Below are 19,632 nucleotides of genomic sequence, written 5' to 3'. Positions count from 1 at the left end.
AAGAGTATCATTATTATTAAAAAAACATTTCTAGTAGTTTTTTTTTTTTTTTAACTTTTTTTTTACACAAAGAACCTGTGCAAACACGGTCTTTTTCATATCAGCTGAATCATACCAATGATTCAACAGTGTGTGACCTAATCAGGGGGTGACAGACTGACAACAAAATCACACAGATGTGTAACCTAATCAGGGGTGAGCAATGTTTAACTATCTGCAAAGTTGATAGAAAACTCTTATTTCTTATATATCAATCATATTTTAACATACAATTTCAGAATGTAAGGCATTTCAGCCAAGTTTATGCCTTCACTGATGATTGCAGAAAGCAACAAATTCTCACATCAGGATTTTTGTGAATATGCTGCTGCCAACAGACACTTTGTTTCTTCAGTCATTACTGGTGATGAATTGTAGGTGTATGGCTGAACTAGAAACAAAGGCCTAGCCCTCTAGTGGAAGACTGTCTTCTCAAAAGCATAATAAAGCAAGATAATCTCAATCAAATGTGAAGATCATGCTTATATTTTTTGACCCACAGGGCATTCATTAAGGAATTGTCCCATATGGTCAAATATGAACAAGGAATAGTACAAACTATTCTATGGCAATTGCAAGATATTGTTTAGAGAAAGCAGTGGGAAAAGTGCACTTTGGGGAATTGGTGCTGGCAATTTCCCCTACACACAGCACTTTCCATTCAAGAATTTATTATGAAGCATACCATCAACCATGGTCTCCCATCCACCATACTCACCGATTTAACTTCCTGTGATTTTTTTTCCGTTCCCAAGCTTAGCATCCTTTGAAAGGTTGCAGATTTGCAGCGACTAAGGAAATTATTCAGAAGGCAACAGAGGAAATCATTAACAATTGTACAAGAAGCCTGTCAGGGATGCTTTCATAAGTAGCAGAAGCATTGCAATTGCATGTAGAGTGCCAAGGAGACTACTATGAAGGAGTTACATCCAAGAAAGCCAATAAACCTTATTTCTAAAATATAATTCAGTCCCTGAACTTTCTGATTGCCCCTCTTATGAAACTGTATGGGTTTGGTGACTAAATAACACCCTGTAAAAGAGGAGGTTATAAATTTTGTTGAGAAGACTTAAGGGAAATTGAGAAATATGGAATGAGAATAAATTTTAATAATAGTAAAGTTATGATGGTTGGGAAGAATGAAAAGGAAAAAGCAAGTATATATATTATTTATTTATTATTAATTTTTTTTTTGTGAAGAACCAAAACACATTAGATTCTACAGTACATAGCACTGTGCATGGGTTGAAAGCTGGAAGAGAGAAGATACTTGTTGATATCAGAAGAATTTCTGTAGATTGTTTTGGGAAATACATATTATAACATATGAAGGAAGGTTGTTCCAGTGAACAGAAGTAAAAGGAATAAGTGAGGAAGAGAAAAAGATGGTTCTGTAAGTTGAGTTGGACAGTAAATGGATGTACAATGCTTTCAGAAAATGTTTGGGATGGTCTGAAAGAGAGTAAGGGAATTACAGATGTCTATCCAGAAGAACAGCACTACTGAAGTATTAGAGAAAGTGCATGCAGCAGAAACTGAATTGTCAAAAAAAACAGGAGAGTGGAGAGGCTTTGTAAGAGATGGGTCATTAATTAACTTGATTGTCTGCTTTTGAATGGAGTCAAGAAACTTTAGGTTTTAGGGGCACTACCCCAGATGTTGAGATATGGGAACAATATTCCATGGAAGGACAAATTTGAGATTTGTACAGAGCAATTAGTTGTTTATAGGTAATTAATGCTGAGACTGAAAAGGAAATCCCAGTTTTTTGATGAGATGGGGAAGCAATATTTGTGATGTGCTTATGCCAAGAGAGATTAGAGGTCAGGGTAATCCCTAATAGCAATGTCATCTTGTTTAGAAATCAGTGTTTTGGAAGATGAGCATAGGAATATTAGACTTTTTTTTTTTTTTTTTTTTGCTAGATATAAGGCAGGATTGAGTTTTAGAAGGATTGAAGTTTGCTAAGTTTTCTTCATCCCATTAGAGAATTAACTGGAGTTAGTATTTAGAGAATTAGCAATGGATATTCAAAAATCTGAGGTGGTTTGTACAGGGAAAGATTTCTCAAACTGGAAGATGGAATATAGTAAGCTATCATCAGCAAACTATGGTCTTGCTAAAATCCACATAAATGTTTAAATTATTCCCTAAATCCAGCTCATGAGTAACTGTGTCAAAAAAAGCCTAATAAGTTGGTTAAGCATGAGTTACCATTAACAAAGTCATGTTGTGTATCCTTCAGAATGCCACATGTATCTAAATGTTTCTGGATTGTAGTCTTAATCATTGTCCCTAAGATTTTTCCTACACCTGAAATCAGAATAACTGGTGTGTAGTTGCCAACTTCACTCTTAGAACTGCTTTTGTGGAATGAGTATACATTGGCACTTCTCCAATCCAAAGGAATCTCCCCTGAGTCTAAAGATGCCATCATAACTAACATCAATGGTTCAATACACTCCCTCATGCTCTCCCTCAAAATTACAGGGTTTATGCCATCAATTCCAGGATCCTTACTAGCCTTTATGCTCAAAAGTTTTTCTAATAAACTATTACCTGTAATTATGATGAATAAGGAATAAAGGATTTCATCCTTACAAGAATAATTTTACTGAACACGATCAGAGCAAACATTGGGGTCAGAAGATTTAAAATAGTAATCCAACCAAGGAAAAGAACAGAATTTATGCAGATAGTCTCATTTCACATTCCTATAATGCCAAATGGGAGACAGAGTGGCCATGAGAGAGACTCCACTGCAGAAGAAATCATCAAGTTGTGATCTGAAGTGACTGAAAGACCACTAACATTGACTGTGTACTTTGCAGGGTATTGTGTGTGTGTGTGAGAGTGTGTGTGAGAGTGTGAGTGTGAGTGTGAGTGTGAGTGTGTGTGAGTGAGTGTGTGTGAGTGAGTGTGTGTGAGTGAGTGTGTGTGAGTGAGTGTGTGTGAGTGTGTGTGTGAGTGTGTGTGTGAGTGTGTGTGTGAGAGAGAGAGAGAGAGAGAGAGAGAGAGAGAGAGAGAGAGAGAGAGAGAGAGAAATAAGGATTGTCTGTCTGTTATTCTGGTAGATAAATGAACAAACTGAGTTCATTGGCAATTGCAAATTTTTCTAGAAAACTGAAGCCAACTAGATTCATTAACATTAATCACCAAGGAAAATTACCTCAAAGTTAGGTATGCTAGACTGGAGACAAGATATTCAAAATTAGGAATGTGAACTTCTGCATGAGTCTGCGCTGACAAAAGAATATTAGAACAGCTGTGTACAAGTACCACCTTTGGGGTGAAAGGAATAACCGAGAGATAGTTAGGGCAACTGAGATGCATAGTAGTTGAGGCAACCAATAATTCAGACTGTATGAAAAAGTGGGGCTTGTCAGATTGTAAGTAAAACAGACATTCAGATTGGAACTGAGACCATGTATATTTGTGAAATGAATAAGGAAGTTTTTGAGAGATTTAGATCTTTTACACAGATGATTGTCCCATTAGTTTTTTACTATTCATGATACATTTAGTAGATAAAATAAAAGTGAAAAGGGAAAGAACTTGTATGAATTAATCAAATTTTTGGAAATTGCAAACACAGCAAGATTATATCCAGCTCCTTGACATAATGTGGCCTTGATAATATCCCCTACATATATACTACTTGAGCTCTGTCCAGTCATTAGTTAAGCTGGATGTCTCCTAGAGTTACTAATAGGTTTAGTCTGATGGATGGATTATCTAGAAGCTGGCCTGAGAACACTGTTTTAGTGCTGTACCCTTGAAAAGTAAGGAATATTGGATTGCACAACCATGATTAGGTTTTTTAAAATTTATTAATATCTTATGTAATTTTTTTTAAAGAAAGTAAGCAGAGTATTATTACAACTTGGCTATTTCACTTAAGGCATTGAAACAGTACCTCACTTCTTTAATTTGCTGTATTGGGGCCAATGCAGCCAGTAATACGAGTTACATTGTATTTTAAAAGTACAATACATATATTGGTAATATATGTATTGTACTTTTAAACCCACATATTGGTAATAAAATTTTAGTTTTATTGAAAGAAAGCTCTCTTAATTTACCAAGACTTCTTTGGGCCAAATGGCAGGAGCTGAAGGTTCTTAGTAAAATGGCATGGAATGTGAACAACTCCCAACCAAGTTACATGCAAGAAACATTTCTTGTATACAGATTTTCAAAAAGGACAAAAAGAGTTGTGTAGAATATGGAATGAGAATAAATTTTAACCCAGCAGTAGTATTATGTTGCCTGAAGAGCCAGCAAGAAAATATTTAATCCTGGTGACTCAATGGTTAGTGGATTAAGCGTCTTTAGTCTTGTACGTACTGCCGTTTTTTTTTCCATTTTTTTTTTTTTGTCTATTTATATTACTGTTCACTTTGTGTAAGCTAAGTGGGTCTGTGAGGCAATGTGATATCATTTACTCTTGTGTCTGGCCAAATACATTTTGTCATATAGTAAAACATTGCTTTTCATCACACTGACATGTTTTCTACTACCCAAATGTTTCTCAAAGTTCACCATTATTATTATTATTATTATTATTCATATCCATATGATGCAAGGAAGCCTGAGGCTTATGCTGCACCAGTAAAAAAAAAAGAAAGTTCCCAAGTAACCCTGAGAGAGTGAGAGAGAGTCAAAAGTAGAAGGGAATCACCAAGAAAGAGAAGAATGATGATATCCAGCTCAGGACCCTGTGTATGCCAAGCCCATACTCACCAGATGTGAGCCCCCGGGGTTATAGAAAATAAGAGAAACTACAGCACAATTTGTGGCCAGGAACAGTAAATCTGCTAAACTCCAAGGAATTTTTCATGTAAGTGAAAAGAACCTTATGAGAAAAAAAAAAGATATGAATGATGTTATTATTTCAAATTTATTAATATTCATTATATATATATATATATATATAAGCAATATTAATAGAAATTTATTATTATTTTTTATCAATGTTAATACACTTTGAAATATATTTAGAAGTTATAGTATGTCTTTGAAATATATTAATTTCAAAGTTTTTTTTTCATAAATATCAGCACAATTTGTTGTATTGGATAATGCCAAAGTTTTGTGCAGTTAATGTCTCCAAAAACTTAAATTTGGCAGAGATTATTTCATGTTTATATTTTATGATACAAACATTTTTCTGAAATTTAAGTATAATTAATAAACCTTGTTTTATTCCATTAAAACCAATGAGCATTTTTAATAACCAAAAAACAAAAAACTTGCAATTATTATTAAAAAAAGAAATAAACTAAGCATTGCAATCCACTAGTAAAAGAATCTGCATTAGTACATTCCATGCACAGTTCAAATAAACCAATACATTTTTCAAATATTAAAGTTAAAATCTCGGGAAAGCAGTTAAGAAGCTGCTTTATAAGTGATCACAGTTTCATAGCTACTAAGAGACCAGACATGCAACACAATAAAAAAACATGATGCAAAACATAATACCAACACCATACATGTCTGGCTACACAGGGATTGCTAACATCACAGACACTGGCAGATTTAAGGGATTCCGAATGCACCACTCTGACAAAACACATACATATAGATGTCTAGTACTTCATTTTCAAGCATGAACATTAATAGGCATGCAAAATTTAATAGGTATTAAATAAGAGCATTAAGTTTTCTTCTATTAGCAGGACAGGTTTCTGTCTTTAAACTTTAAAAGAAAGGATTAAAAATTACTCAGTATTAGTATCAGTAATGGCCACACGGTGCAAGAAAGCCCATGGCTTATGCTGCACCAGCCAAAAAAAAAAAAAAAAAAAAAAATCCGAACAAAACAATGATAAAAACAAAAAAATAATAATAATTAATAAAAAAAAAAAGGAAATTAAACCTATCATCCTATGCGCTTCCCTTACCCAAAAGTACTATCCAGATGACCTTTGAATTTCCCCAAACTGTCGGCCTCTACCACCCATGAAGGCAACTTATTCCAGTAATTTATAACTCGCTGGCTAAAATAAAACTTCCTGCAGTCCAATCTAAATATTTACCCCCCCCCCCCCCGTAACTTGAATTTATGTCCCCTAGTTCTAGCATCATTTATAATCTTGAAAATTTCGTCCTCATTCATTTTACTGATGCCTCTCAGAGCCTTAAACGCCTCAATCAAATCTCCTCTAAGGTGTCTAGTTTCCAAACTCTGCAACCCACATATTCGAAGTCTTTCTTCATAAGGACGCCCTTTTGCCGATCTCACCAGGCGAGTTACCCGTCTTTGCACCCTTTCAAGAAGCTTGATGTCATTCTTTAGGTGCGGTCTCCATACTTGAACACAGTATTCCAAGTGTGGTCTAACATAAGCCTTATATAATGGGATTATCACATCCCTATCTCTACTTGCAAAAGTTCGATAGATCATCGATAGGACATCATGGGCCTTCCTTGCAACCTGTTTACAATGCTCAGAGAATTTCACGTCTGACCGTATCGTAACACCCAAGTCCCTTTTCTCCAGTACTCGGTTTAGTTGAACTCCACCAAGTGAATAAGTTATTTTGGGATTACTGTTTCCCAGGTGTAATACCTTACACTTTGTTAGATTAAAGCATAGCTGCCATTTTTCTGACCATTCCTGATGTCTATCTAGGTCTCTCTGAAGAAGCTCAGCTTGACAGTGATCATTAACTACTCTACCAATTTTAACATCTACAAATTTAGACATCATGCACTCTATCCCTTCATCAATGTCGTTTATGAAAATTAAAAACAACAGTGGTCCTAATACTGATCCTTGGGGAACTCCACTTCTTACATCAACCCAATCTGAGGAATAGCCATTTATCACAAACCTCTGCCTCCTGCCCTGAAGCCATCCTTCTATCCATCTAAGGATTTTCCCAGTGATTCCAACCTGTTCCAGCTTATAAAGCAACCGCTCATGTAGGACTGAGTCAAAAGCTTTGCTGAAATCTAAATAAACAATGTTGAAATTATTCCCCAAATCCAGCTCGTGAGTGACCCTTTCGAAATAGCGAACCAGATTTGTTAAACATGATTTTCCCTTTACAAAACCATGCTGAGTATCCTTGAGAATTTCAATTCGATCCAAATGATCCTGAATTCCACTCTTGATCATTGCCTCCATGATTTTCCCTACTACTGAAGTTAGACTGACAGGTTGATAATTTCCAACTTCACATAGGTGGCAGTGTTTGGGGAAATTCAAAGGCAGCTGGCTAATTAATTACCTATGGGAGGAGGGAAATGCATAGGTTGTCTATTTCCTTTTCTCTTATTATTTATTAAATTTTATTCTTTTTATTATTTTATTTATTTTCTTGGCTGATGCAGCATAAGTCATAGGCTTCCTTGCTCCATGTGGTCATTGCTAATACTTAATACACATTCACAATGATGTTTCTTTGAATGGATATTATACTGTTTCTGCATTTGCACAAGTTTCAGTCAAGCACATGCACACAATCAAGCTGTTAATAAAAGTATTCATTACACAACATAATGAAGTGGAAAAATTTGTTGGCAGTTGGCTTTCAGGTAAAAGTTTAATTATTTGTCCCTAGAGTTCTCTGGTGTTCTTGAAGAAATTTGTTTTTAAGAGAATATTGAAAACTCCAGTGTTTAAGAAGCATATCTAAATTTCTGAAAGAGAAAGATTAAGTTAGACTAACCTGCTCTACTATTAGAAACTGCTTAGATTAGATGACTACTAACTTTTTGTTGAAAGTTTTTTTAAAAATATTAGCATTAGTAGAGGCATATGATGCAAGAAAGCAAGCTTATTCAGCATCAGCCAAAAAAAAAAAAAAAAAAAAAACACACCCACTCCCATTTCACCCCTCCGTTCGTTCGAAATACCTGTCCAGTTGAGCTTTAAATTTGTTTAGGCTATCAACTTCAACAACAAGTGATGGAAGTCGGTTCCACCATATAAAGAGATTAATGCCTAAATGTTAGATGACATATACAACCCTTCAAAATATGTTATTAATTTAATTGTTTTTATGCTTGCCTTGGCTAAGAAATGCATGATGATAAAATGTTTTTATTCTGTAATTGTAATTAAGTCAGAGAATGAATCAGATTTTTTTTTTTTTTTTTTTTTTTTAATAATTTGGCATTTGTTTATAATAATTTCAGTGCTGGTTTGCTTATAAGATGACACCAATTTATAGCATCACTAATTTGTACATATTATAAGATTATCACAGAATTAGTGAACTTTAGACTTATGTTCTTGTTTATACTCTGGCACGACCACCAGGTCAGTGGAGTTAACAATAAATCAATCAATACAAATGTTAATCGTATTTAGCAGTCATGGGCTTGAACTCTGGTCCACTCAGAGTGAGTGCTACTGCACTCATGTCCCGACCACTCGGCTATGTCAAAATATGTTTTAAACATCATGTCACAATGACCAAGTATAACAAATCTGGACGATAATGGGGATGACAGTGACATTTTGTGAATATAATGCTAATATTCACTTCTTAGTGTTAGTTAACACACTAATTATTAACTTAGCATAATATAAATTTATTAAAAACCGATATGCAAACAAGAAACAGAGGACAGACCCAACTGGGTGTCACCACCTTGAAACTTATTACATGAACATGATCTAACTGTTTTCATGTGATTACCCAATATTTTTGTACACTCATGTGAATTAATATACAGTATCATTAAGATGAAACCTGTCTTGGTAGAGTTAGGAATTCTGTTGTTTAGCAACCATCCTGTGAGAGAACTGGCTTGCTAGTTTGGTGCACCAAGGGAGGACTGGGTGAATTCTTGTGAATTGCATGTGTTTTTCTATGGATTTTCATTAAGACCCAAGATTTAAATATGGTGTCTATGTCTAGTGATTTAAGTGATTTATGCTGCCTACATTTAATGGCCATATCAAGATGATGATGTTATGAATGTATGGGCATTAAATGAGTTTATGTAAAAGTTTATGAATTTATGTGAAATGCCTCATCATTTTTCTGTTAGTACAATATATTGAATATATTGTATATTGAATGGTTGATTTACTGAAACCCTACCTTTTTTCTTTTTTTTCATCCAAATACATGAGAATGAAGTAATTAGATAACAAGTTAGAAAATTATTACTGAGGAAATGAGTTACCATTGTAAACAAAATGCTTATTAGTAAATTAATAAGAGGAGTTTACCTCAATATAGTACGTAGAACACTTCCGTATGATACCCTCCAGAAATTAAAACGAAAAAAAAATCGACAACTTACCGGTACATTAAAGTAAAATATAAATAATTAAATAATCAATTTAACACAATTCAAAATCAATTTAAAACAATTAAAATTCAAATTAACGCAATTAAAAGAATCTAACGAAAATATTCAAAACGATTTTCCTTCCTTAGGAGGAAAATCGTTTTGAATATTAGTAAATTAATAAGAGGAGTTTACCTCAATATAGTACGTAGAACACTTCCATATGATACCCTCCAGACAAAATGCTTATGAAAAAAATATTTGCTTAAAGAAATATTTAAATTATTTTGATTCCACTTTTGCAATTTCTACATAACCAGGCTATAACACCAGGTTTACAAAAACTTGTTAAAGAGTGCAATAGAAAAATAATTTTAAGCTTTCCAGAACAATTTAATTTTCATTCAGTGAGATAATTTATTACTGTGAACGTACAACTCAAAAATTATAAGATTTTAATTTACACATGGAATTTGGAGAGTATGATATGTACAGAAAGGATAAGAAGGGAGGAGGGGTTAAGCTGTTAGTTAAGAAACAAAATCTAAGGAAGATCATCCAGCTGACATCGGTGGACAGTGTAGTGCTGAATCAGTTTGGTGACAAACTGGTTGGTTTGGTTTTTTTTTTAGGAGCATTAGCAACTAAGGCCATATTGCTCCGGGATATGCGGTGGTCATTCGTGACCTTTCCGCATCCTCCGTATTTGGTGGTGATGGGCTCGAACCCCGGTCTAATCAAGAAGCGTGTGCTACACACTGCTGCTCCTTCCCACCTGGCTACAGAGGCGCCGTGACATAAACACTGGGAAAGCAAAGTTGAAAGAGGGTATTATAGGCCTAATGACTGATGAGTACAAAGAATAACTATATAGAAAATAGAGTGGACAAGTAAATCAATGTCTTATAATGCAGGATTTTAACTTCCCAGACATCGAATGAAACTTGTGGGATGGTTGCACACTGGCAAGAATTTTCTGAATTTATTGGATGATTGTTTTCTACAGCAGCACATCCAAGAGGTAAATAGAGGGAGTAATACTCTTATTCTGATTATCAGCAGTGATTATTCATGTTATGTTGTTGTTATTTGGTTTTTTAGGAGCATTAGCAACTAAGGCCATATTGCTCGGGGGGATATGCGGTGGTCATTCCCTGACCTTTCTGCATCCTCTGTATTTGATGGTCACAGGCTCAAACCCCGGTCTAATCAAGTGCTATGCACTGCTGCTCCTGCCTACCTGGCTATGGAGACGCTAGATTATTCATGCATTAAGAATTTGCAGATAAAGGAACCCTAGGCAGCAGTGATCACAGTACACTGATGTGGGATTTACTTAAAGATGTAACTACCATCAGGGGTAAATGGAAGGGTTTTTTCTTTCGAATAAGTTAAAGTGATCACAGTCACTTTTTAAATTCTATACAATGGGACCAACTGATGATGTTATCAGCAGCAAATTCTAAATGGGAAGCATTCAAGGAATTAATTGTGGAAGCTACTAGGCTTTTCATACCAACTAAGAATTACTGTTCAAGGTTTAGGCCTAAATGGATGTCAGATGAACTAATGAGACTCGTGGCAGAGAAGAAAAATGCGTAGGATGCATATAAATACAGGCGACACAGAAGCCCATGGTAGATATAAGCTGGTCTGCAATCAAGTCACAAGAAAGGTTAGGCAAGTGAAAGGAGATTACGAGAAATCCTTGGTAAAAATTGCAAAGGAAATAGCAAAGACTTCTCTACTTATATCAACTCCAGAAGGAAGAAGATGAATCAGATTAGTCCACATGATATCAATTCGACTGTTGATGATTCTGCTCAGGTAGCTGACAAACTGAACGGGCATATTTGCATCTACATTCACCCATGAGAAATTCTGTAGGGAAGGGGAGGACAAGCTTATTAAACTAACAGGGAGCTAAATGAATGTGTATTAACTGAGAGCAAAGTGGAGGAGAAATTGAAGTTAAACATAAGAAAGGCACATGGGATCTATCCAGTTATATTAAAGGAGGCAGCAAAGGAAGTAAGCAAACTCTTAGGCATAATTATGAGAGCATCCTTGGATTCAGGAGAGGTCCCCATGGCTGGAGATGTGCAAATATATCCCCAATTCACAAAGGGGGATCAAAGGGTAACACAAGTAATTACAGACCTGTTTGTTTAACTTCTGTTCCGAGGAAAATAATGGAGTCACTTGTTAAAGAAGTACTGCACGATCATCTAGAGAAGACTGCAGTAATAATTCAGACACAGCACGGTTTTGTTAAGGGGAAGTCTTACTTCCCCTTAACAAAACCAGACTAATTTGAATGGATACTATGATGTGGTTACAAAGGAACTGGATTCAAAAACTCAGGGTAGTATAGAGAAGGCAAAAGACCTGGGGGTAATTGCACAGTGAGACATGAAGTTTTCTGAGAACTGCAGACAGGCTGCCATGGGTTTATTATTCCTTTGAATAAGGCAATGGTCAGGCCACACCTTGAGTACTGCATACAGGTTTGGAAGCCACATTTTAGGAAAGATGTAGAGTTGCTAGAACGAGTACAGAGAAGGACAACAAGACTGGCGAGGGGAACAAAGGGGTGGTCTTACCAAGAAAGGCTTAAATTCTGAAAATTGCAGCACCTGGAGAGTAGACACCTGCAAGGTCATCTGATTGAGGTGTATAAGGCCTTGAATGGGTTGAGCAAGCTGAATGCTGATGGGATTTTTCCTCCTGCTCAGATTAAGAACCTGAGGGGGCACAGATTCAAATTGAGGAAAGACAGTTGTAGAATAGATGTGCAGAAATTTGCCTTTAGCCAGTGGGTAGTTGATTGCTGGAACAAATTTCCATCTGTTGTTGTGGAAGTTGATAGCTTAAATAAATTCAAAGAAGAAGTGGAAAAACATTTGGAATGAATGGATAGGGTGAATTTATTAAAACCTGCTGAATGTAAGGGTTTTTAAGTTCAGATTAAAGAAAAAGGTGATATTTTTTGAACAAAAAGCCATTTCACAGTGTATTTACTTCATGTGATATATAAATTACATCAAAATGTTACTTACTTTGGGAGAAAAGGTAAATTTCTTGTTGACAGGAATTGATTTCTGATCAAATAACTTTTGACCTGATGTTGGTGTTTCTCTGCTACCTACAGAATTAGCTCTAGACTTCAGAATGGTTTTTCCTGTTGAATTAGCTGGAACTGCATTCAAAGAGGATGGGCATTTAAGTTTAGCATTTCCTCTGGACGCACACACTTTTGGAGACCTATATTTCTCTTGAACTTTTTTGCCCACTTCAGTGTTTGATTTAACTGTAAAAGTTGCACGACGAATAACAGTGGTGTCAGTCTGAGTAGAAGAACAAGTAAGTACAGGAGTAGAAGGTGTTAATTCAATATTTGGTTTGTGAACATCTGTTCCATTACATTGAATGAAAAATAGTGGATTATTTTCTTTATCTTCATCTTCAGTTACACTTACTCTTTGAAAAGCTGATTTTTCCTTTCCTATTTTAAGTTTTGATTTTATTACAGGAGCGTTAGAGTTACTTTTTTTCAATTTTAAGGTGGTCACATTTTCTAGAACACTGTTATACTGAAAATGTTCAGAATCTATCATTTTAGAAGACAGATTTTCCTTTTCCTCACTATAATCTTCCTTACTCAATTGAAAGTCCTTGGCAACAGATTGAATACTGCTTTTGGGTGATAATTCAGACTGGCACTGAGAATCAGTCATTTTTACTGAGGAGTCAATGGCATTTTCTGAGATACTCGACAAATCCTTTGCTGGAATCTATGAGGGGAAAAAAAACAAAAAAAAAAAAAAAACACAACCCTGTAATATTTAAAATGCTAATTTGTGGGAACAAAAAATATAAAAAAATATTGTTACAATAGCAGAAGAGAAGTGTTTCAATGCAATGTTTTGCACTGTAAACCTGGTCTGATATTTGCTATAGTACTAGGAGCACAGAAAAGTAGCCCAATTAAATAAGGAGGGGAGGAAACCCTTTTGGCTCAGTGTGCTCATTTCTTTTCTAAAGAAACTATTCCTCTCAAAAAGATTCTTCTTGGGCCTTAATCCACTAAGAAACAGCTTTAGTTCATTGCCATTGGATAAAATATCCACCAAGTTGTACTTTTCTGAGGTAAGGTTCTGAAACATGTTCCTTCAAAGGAACAATTGCAAGTGACCTGTGAATCAGTGCAATATTGTGAAATGGCAGAAACACCAGGAAAGTTTCCATCATGTGGAAGCTTTCCTGGTGTTTCTGTGTTATGAAATCATGCAATGTGTTATATGGAAGCATAATGTAATATGGAAGAATTTCAGAGACTGTAGAATCATGGGAGCATGTAGTCAATAAGGAGGAATTTGCTTTGGATCATAACAGCTTGCTAAGCCTTTAACTTCTTCAAGGTGGGGCAATACTTCTGTTTCCAATATAGGGATTCTTTCTTGGTTTCAAGAGCTCTAGATCAGTCTTCTAGATCCCAATAAGTGATCCAGGTTTAATCTCCAGTCACTAAGCTAAGGATAAAACTGAGTCTTCTTTAAAAATGTTCAGATTTTCCTGCAAAACTGTTGCACAATTCTCTTTCTGAAGTGGGGTCAACATCATTGGGATGTGTCAAGAACAAACCTTTGACATCCCTAGTTTAACATGAAATATGTACAAAGCACTCAGTTCTGATATGCCAGTTTCGCAGGCTGTGAAACCCTTACTTCTGTCTTTCATCACCATCAGTTTCCATTTTTCACACATTTCTGATAATGGTGTCTGAATCAAAATTTTATCCTCACCATCTTTCACTACTCTCCCATTATAACTCCTTGCTCCAGAACTTTGCTTGATACAATGAATTGACATTCTGGTAATATACGAGAGCTGTTCTGAAAATACGCGGACTGAGATCATTGCTCTGAGTATGAGTCACTTGGGAGGTTTTATGGATTTCCTTTTCGAAATAGCATCCTTCACATTCTATACACCTTTTACAGTGGTTCACTAGCTTCTGAAATGCGTGCTGCAGTCCATTTTCTGAAAGATGATGCAGGATAGCGGATGTGGCAGATTTAACTTCTTCATTTGTGTTAAATGTTTTTCCTCTCAACTCTTTTTTGAGGCTCGGAAAAGCCCAGAAATCACATGATGCAAGGTCTGGGCTGTATGGAGGGTGGTCTAGTGGTTGAACACTAACTTTCGCTAAAGGTTGCACTGCTGGTTGTGTGACATGTGGCCTAACGTTAACTTGAAGAACCCATTCTTAAGTAGTTCTGGTCTTTTTTTGCGAATTGCTCCTTTGAGGTGAACTCGCAACGTATTAGCATAATATTCTCCAATTACAGTTTGTTTCTCAGGAACTCAGTGTTGCAGTATTATTTGGTGGGCATCAAAAAACAAAATCAACATCAATTTTTTTTTTTGGAGATGGTGAATCGTGGTGTTTCCATATGCTTGACTGCTGTTTGGACTCGGGATCAAAATGTTTAATCCAGGACTCGTTACACATGATTGTTTTATTCAAAAAGTCAGGCTCTTCTTCCACCTTGTCAATAAAAGCTTGATAAAATTCAACGCGCCGTTCTTTTTGTTCTGTGGTAAGATCGCGCAGTACCCATGTTGTGCAAACACGTGACACGTTAAGGTGCATTTTTATAATTTCATGACATTTTGCTACACCAACATTCAACTGAACTGCCAGATCATGAATCGATAAACGCCTATTTTCTTTCAATAATGTTTCGGCTTCCTCAATGTTCACCGAGGTTGATGGATGGATGCCCTCCTCTTTGTTCATCTCGCACGCTTTTTTTTTCTGTACTTAAAATGCTTCCACCATTTAAATATGGCCATTCTGCCCAAGGTTTCTTCACTATATGCTTCTTGAATCATCTCAAACGTATTCTGACCACTTTTGCCTAACTTTACACAAAATTCAATCATGATTCTTTATCTAATAATTAACGAAATATCTTTCTCAGCCCCCATCACAAAACACACTTCACATAAACTGTTATAACGGACTCAAAAATAAATATTACATTATACACTTACACAAAATAACTAAGAAAAGGTGGGGGAACATTCCTAGAGCACAAACTCGTCACTCATTTCCATAGCAGTGAAGCAGTGTTACCAGTCCAAGTACTTTTGGAACAGCCCTCATATATCAATTAGCCTCTTGTGAATTTTCATGGGAGATTTGTCAAAGGAGGTATATTTAAAAATTGAGAACACCAGATTCTGAAGCTTACTGGCTTTTCAGTTTTAAGGGTTAAAGGTACATATACAAATACCAGCCAATATATATGAATATATATTAAGGTACATATATATGAATAACAGAGTAGTGAATGGAAGTAAAGGTTTTACTTCCATGAAAATTGAATACTGTAAAACATATCATTTAATTTCAACTACTGAACTGAAATATCTCCCTGTAATCCTACTGAATTTTACTGTGTAGGGCACATGCAACCCAATCCTGGGTATTAAAGGTATGCATAAGAGTCTGTTGTTTAAATGCAAGTTTCACTTCCATACACCACTGGTTGTTTCCTAATAGAGACTGCCTGCTGGTTGGTGAGATGGAAGTAAGCTTTCAAACAGCTATCTTTATGGTGTCTCAGTTTTTTAAATCTATAGTGGATTCACTTTTTAGCTGATACCACACTATTTAAAAAAGATATGAGCAACTTTGGCTGAACCATGGATGATGCATCTCTAAGCTGAATATAAGCCCAAACGTTAGCAATGGATAGTGGACATCAGTCTTCAGTAGGAAAGAACAATATGCATGATTAAAAAATCAGTTTGATTTTTAATCACGCATATTGTTCTATATTTATTACCAAATTTTATTTGGTAATCAAGACAAACTTTTATGAGGTGTATGCTTTAAAATTAATGACTTATGTTAAAAGACTTCCTCTAACTTTAAATTCCTTCTTTGATTTAGACTGCAACAAAAAATATCTTTGAAATCTACTTAAGCACACTTGAAAGGGAAAAAAGTATCAACCTCTAAGAAAACGGATCACTGAGAAAACTTAAATAGTGGCCATGGGAAAACAATACTAGCAAAGAATACATGATAGACTGCAAGACAAAGAAATAATTTACATTGATGAGATCTGTATGTGTGCCAGTTATAAGTTAGTATTAGCAATATAGTGCAAGGAAGCCACAGGCTTTTGCTGCACTAGCAAAAAAAAGGTAGATAAGAAAATACAAATTATGCACTTCCCTCCTAATGTAGATAACTATCCAGTTGACCTTTGAATCTCTTCAAATTGTAGCCTCAATTATCTGGAGGCAACTTGTTCCAGTAATCAACAACTCAATGGCTAAAACTTCCTACAATCTAGTCTAACACTCTTCTCCTATAATTTAAATTTATGGCTTCCAGTTCTGGAATTCTTTATAATAGTGAAAATTATCCCTCTATTCATTTTACTAACACCTCTCAGACACTTATACACCTCAATCAGATCCCCTCTAAAGTGCCTGGTTGCCAAGCTTGTAGTCCACATAATTGGAGTCTTTCCTCATATGGTCACCCATTTGCCAATCTCCCCAAGTGAGATGCCCATCTTTGGACCCTTTCAAAAAGCTCAATGTCTTGTTTCAGATGAGGTCTCTATACTTATGCAGTCTTACAATTGCCTTATACAGTGGAATATGACCTTCCTACCTCTACAGGATATTGTTTGATATATCATGATAGAACATATGGGCTTTCCTGGCCACCTTGTATTTTGCAGGCATTAAAAACATAGCTGCCACTTTTCTGACCATTCTTGAAGCCTGTTCAAGTCATCTTGAAGGCATGCTGCTTGGTATTGAACATTAATCACTCTTCCAATCTTTATATTGTCTATTAATTTTGACATCATAATCTTTATCCCTTTGTCAATGTTGTTTATAAAAATGAGAAACAGAGGTCCAAGAACTGATCTTCTGATGTTACACCAATCTCAAGAATATCCATTAACAACAACCCTTGGCCTTCTGCCCTGCAACCCATCTTAAAATATTTCCAGTAATTCCAACATGTTCCCGGTTATACCGCTCATGAGGAACTCAGTTAAATGCCTTGCTAACTCCAAATAATCTATGAAATTGTTACCTACATCCAACTCATAACTGTATCAAAATAGCCTACTATGTTAGTTAATTATTAATTTTCCTTAACAAAACCATGCTGTGTCCTTCAAAATGCAATGTCTATCTAAATTTCTTCTTTGTCTATCTATCTTTTCAATGTCTATCTTTTTTTTTATTAATTATTATTATTTAGTTATTTTTTTATTTTATTTATTATTATTTTTTTTGTTTTTATCATTGTTTTGTTCGGTTTTTTTTTTTTTTTTTTTGGCTGGTGCAGCATAAGCCATAGGCTTTCTTGCACCATGCGGCCGTTACTAATACTAAATGTTTCTGAATTGTACTCTTGATTATTACCTCTAAGATTTTTCCTACCACTGAAGTGAGATTAACCAATCTGTTGTTAGACTTCACTCTTAAAACCACCTTTATGTATTGGTAATATGGTGACAATTCTTTAATCCAGCAGTCTCCAAACTGTGGTCCACTGACCCCTGGGGGTTTGTAGACCAGTTCCAGGGGGTCTGCAAAATGACCCCCTGGAACTGGTCAAATTATTTGTTCTATGTATAGCAAATTGATGATAAATAAAGTTATTATATATTTATGTAAAATAAGAATAAAGTTGAGTTGTTTTAAACAAAAAACTGAATTTTCTTTTCAGAAAACCCAGTATGTACAGGGTTTTCTGAAAAGAAAATTCAGTTTTCTTTTTCAAAATTCAGACAGAGAGAGAGAGAGAGAGATGCATATACTTATATATAGAGGTGTCTGCAAACTTTTTTCATTTTTGAAGGGATCCATATATCTCAATAGTTTGGGAACCACTGCTCTAACCCAAATGAATCTCTCCCAAGTTCAATAATTAATCTCAATGGTTCAATACTCTCTCTAGCAACCTTCCTCAAAATCACTGGGTATATGCCATCAACTCCAGGAGGCTTACTTGCCTTTAGCCCCAAAAGTTTTTCTAATAAATAGTCACTTGTTGTTATGGGGGTTTGTTAGTGCATAAGTTACTATGGCTATAATGTGCATAGTCACTTGTAATTTCAAAATCACTAATTGTATATGGAAGCCTCACTCGCACAGCATGAAGGGTCTTTCATGAGTAAAGACTGATGTGAAGTACCTATTTAATTCATCAGCAACATCAGCTGGTTTACCTAAGACTTTCCAAAACCCAGTACATGAGGGTCCAACGTGATTTGTTTTCTCCTCTGTGTTCACGTGCATGAAAAACTCCTTGTTCCATTCTTTTCTCTCTTAGCCAGCATTTTCTCATAATCAGCTTTTGCCTCCCTAACCTTATCTTTGGTACTATTACAGATCAACTTGTAACTATTATAGGCTTCAGTACTTTTCACTGCTGTGTAACTTTTCCATGTTCTCTTCTTTTTGCTCTATTAGAATGGCCAGCTCCGTATTCATCCACATGGGGGCATCCTCCTTGTGCTACATTTTCTTAATTGTATGTGTTCATGAGCTTCTGTGATTATTGCTTTAAAGGACACAAGATTTTAACATATTCACTCTGCCTCTGAAATCCACCAAATTAATAGATGCTATGTAGCTCTTTAAGCTGTCACAGTCCCACTTCTTCTGGAGTATAAACAAGAACATTTGAAATCTGCACCTTGTTAACTACACTATTCTCTCTGTTCTTATGTAACTCTGGTTCAGTTCAATTTGCATTGATCAATAGGCAACCATTTAAGTCATTGAGATACAATACTAAAATCTCACCTTGCTCACAAAATTGGTAAAAAAAAAAAACAAAACCCAGACATGAAATAATGGTTTTTGGTATGAGAGATGAGATTTATTTTTATCTTCTGATTCAGTTCTAGTTTTACTCTGACCAAAAACAATTTCTTCCAGTTCAACACCATGGCTGGTGTTACACCAAGTTTTCAAACATGTTCACATTAAGTTTAAATTTAACTTGAATTATAAAGCTGATGCCTCTACAGTGAAAGTGTAGTGCCACTTCCACATGACAAACTACACTTTTGGGAAAGCTTTCTACAGATTATAATTTTTCTGCAGATGTAACAGACTCCAATGGGCATTATCAAGCTGTTTCATTAGCTGGCTGAAGTCATCACACATACTTTTTACTGTTGACTTATAAGGCAAATCAAAATGGCAGATTAAATTTGTTCTAGTAGTAATCTAGAGTGGACTAGTGAAGATCTTCATATATAGCCACATGCACATCTTAAA

At 35.4% G+C, this 19,632-nt stretch overlaps 1 protein-coding gene across 1 annotated transcript in view; it reads right to left on the bottom strand.

Annotated features, from left to right (window-relative positions):
- The window catches only part of LOC150090083 (uncharacterized), a 116,095-nt gene that overhangs the window by 21,082 nt on the left and 75,381 nt on the right, over nt 1-19,632 (bottom strand). The window contains exon 6 of the mRNA XM_090390168.1: nt 12,354-13,088. Coding sequence (XP_090246294.1) covers nt 12,354-13,088 — 735 coding nt within the window. The remainder of the gene's footprint in view (nt 1-12,353; nt 13,089-19,632) is intronic.

This window comes from Mastigoproctus giganteus, chromosome 2 (assembly GCF_048544385.1).
Source record: "Mastigoproctus giganteus isolate SK-2022 chromosome 2, ASM4854438v1, whole genome shotgun sequence".
Taxonomy (NCBI): domain Eukaryota; kingdom Metazoa; phylum Arthropoda; class Arachnida; order Uropygi; family Thelyphonidae; genus Mastigoproctus; species Mastigoproctus giganteus.
The sequence above is the reverse complement of the archived record's forward strand: the minus strand, read 5'-3'. Positions and strand labels throughout refer to the sequence as shown.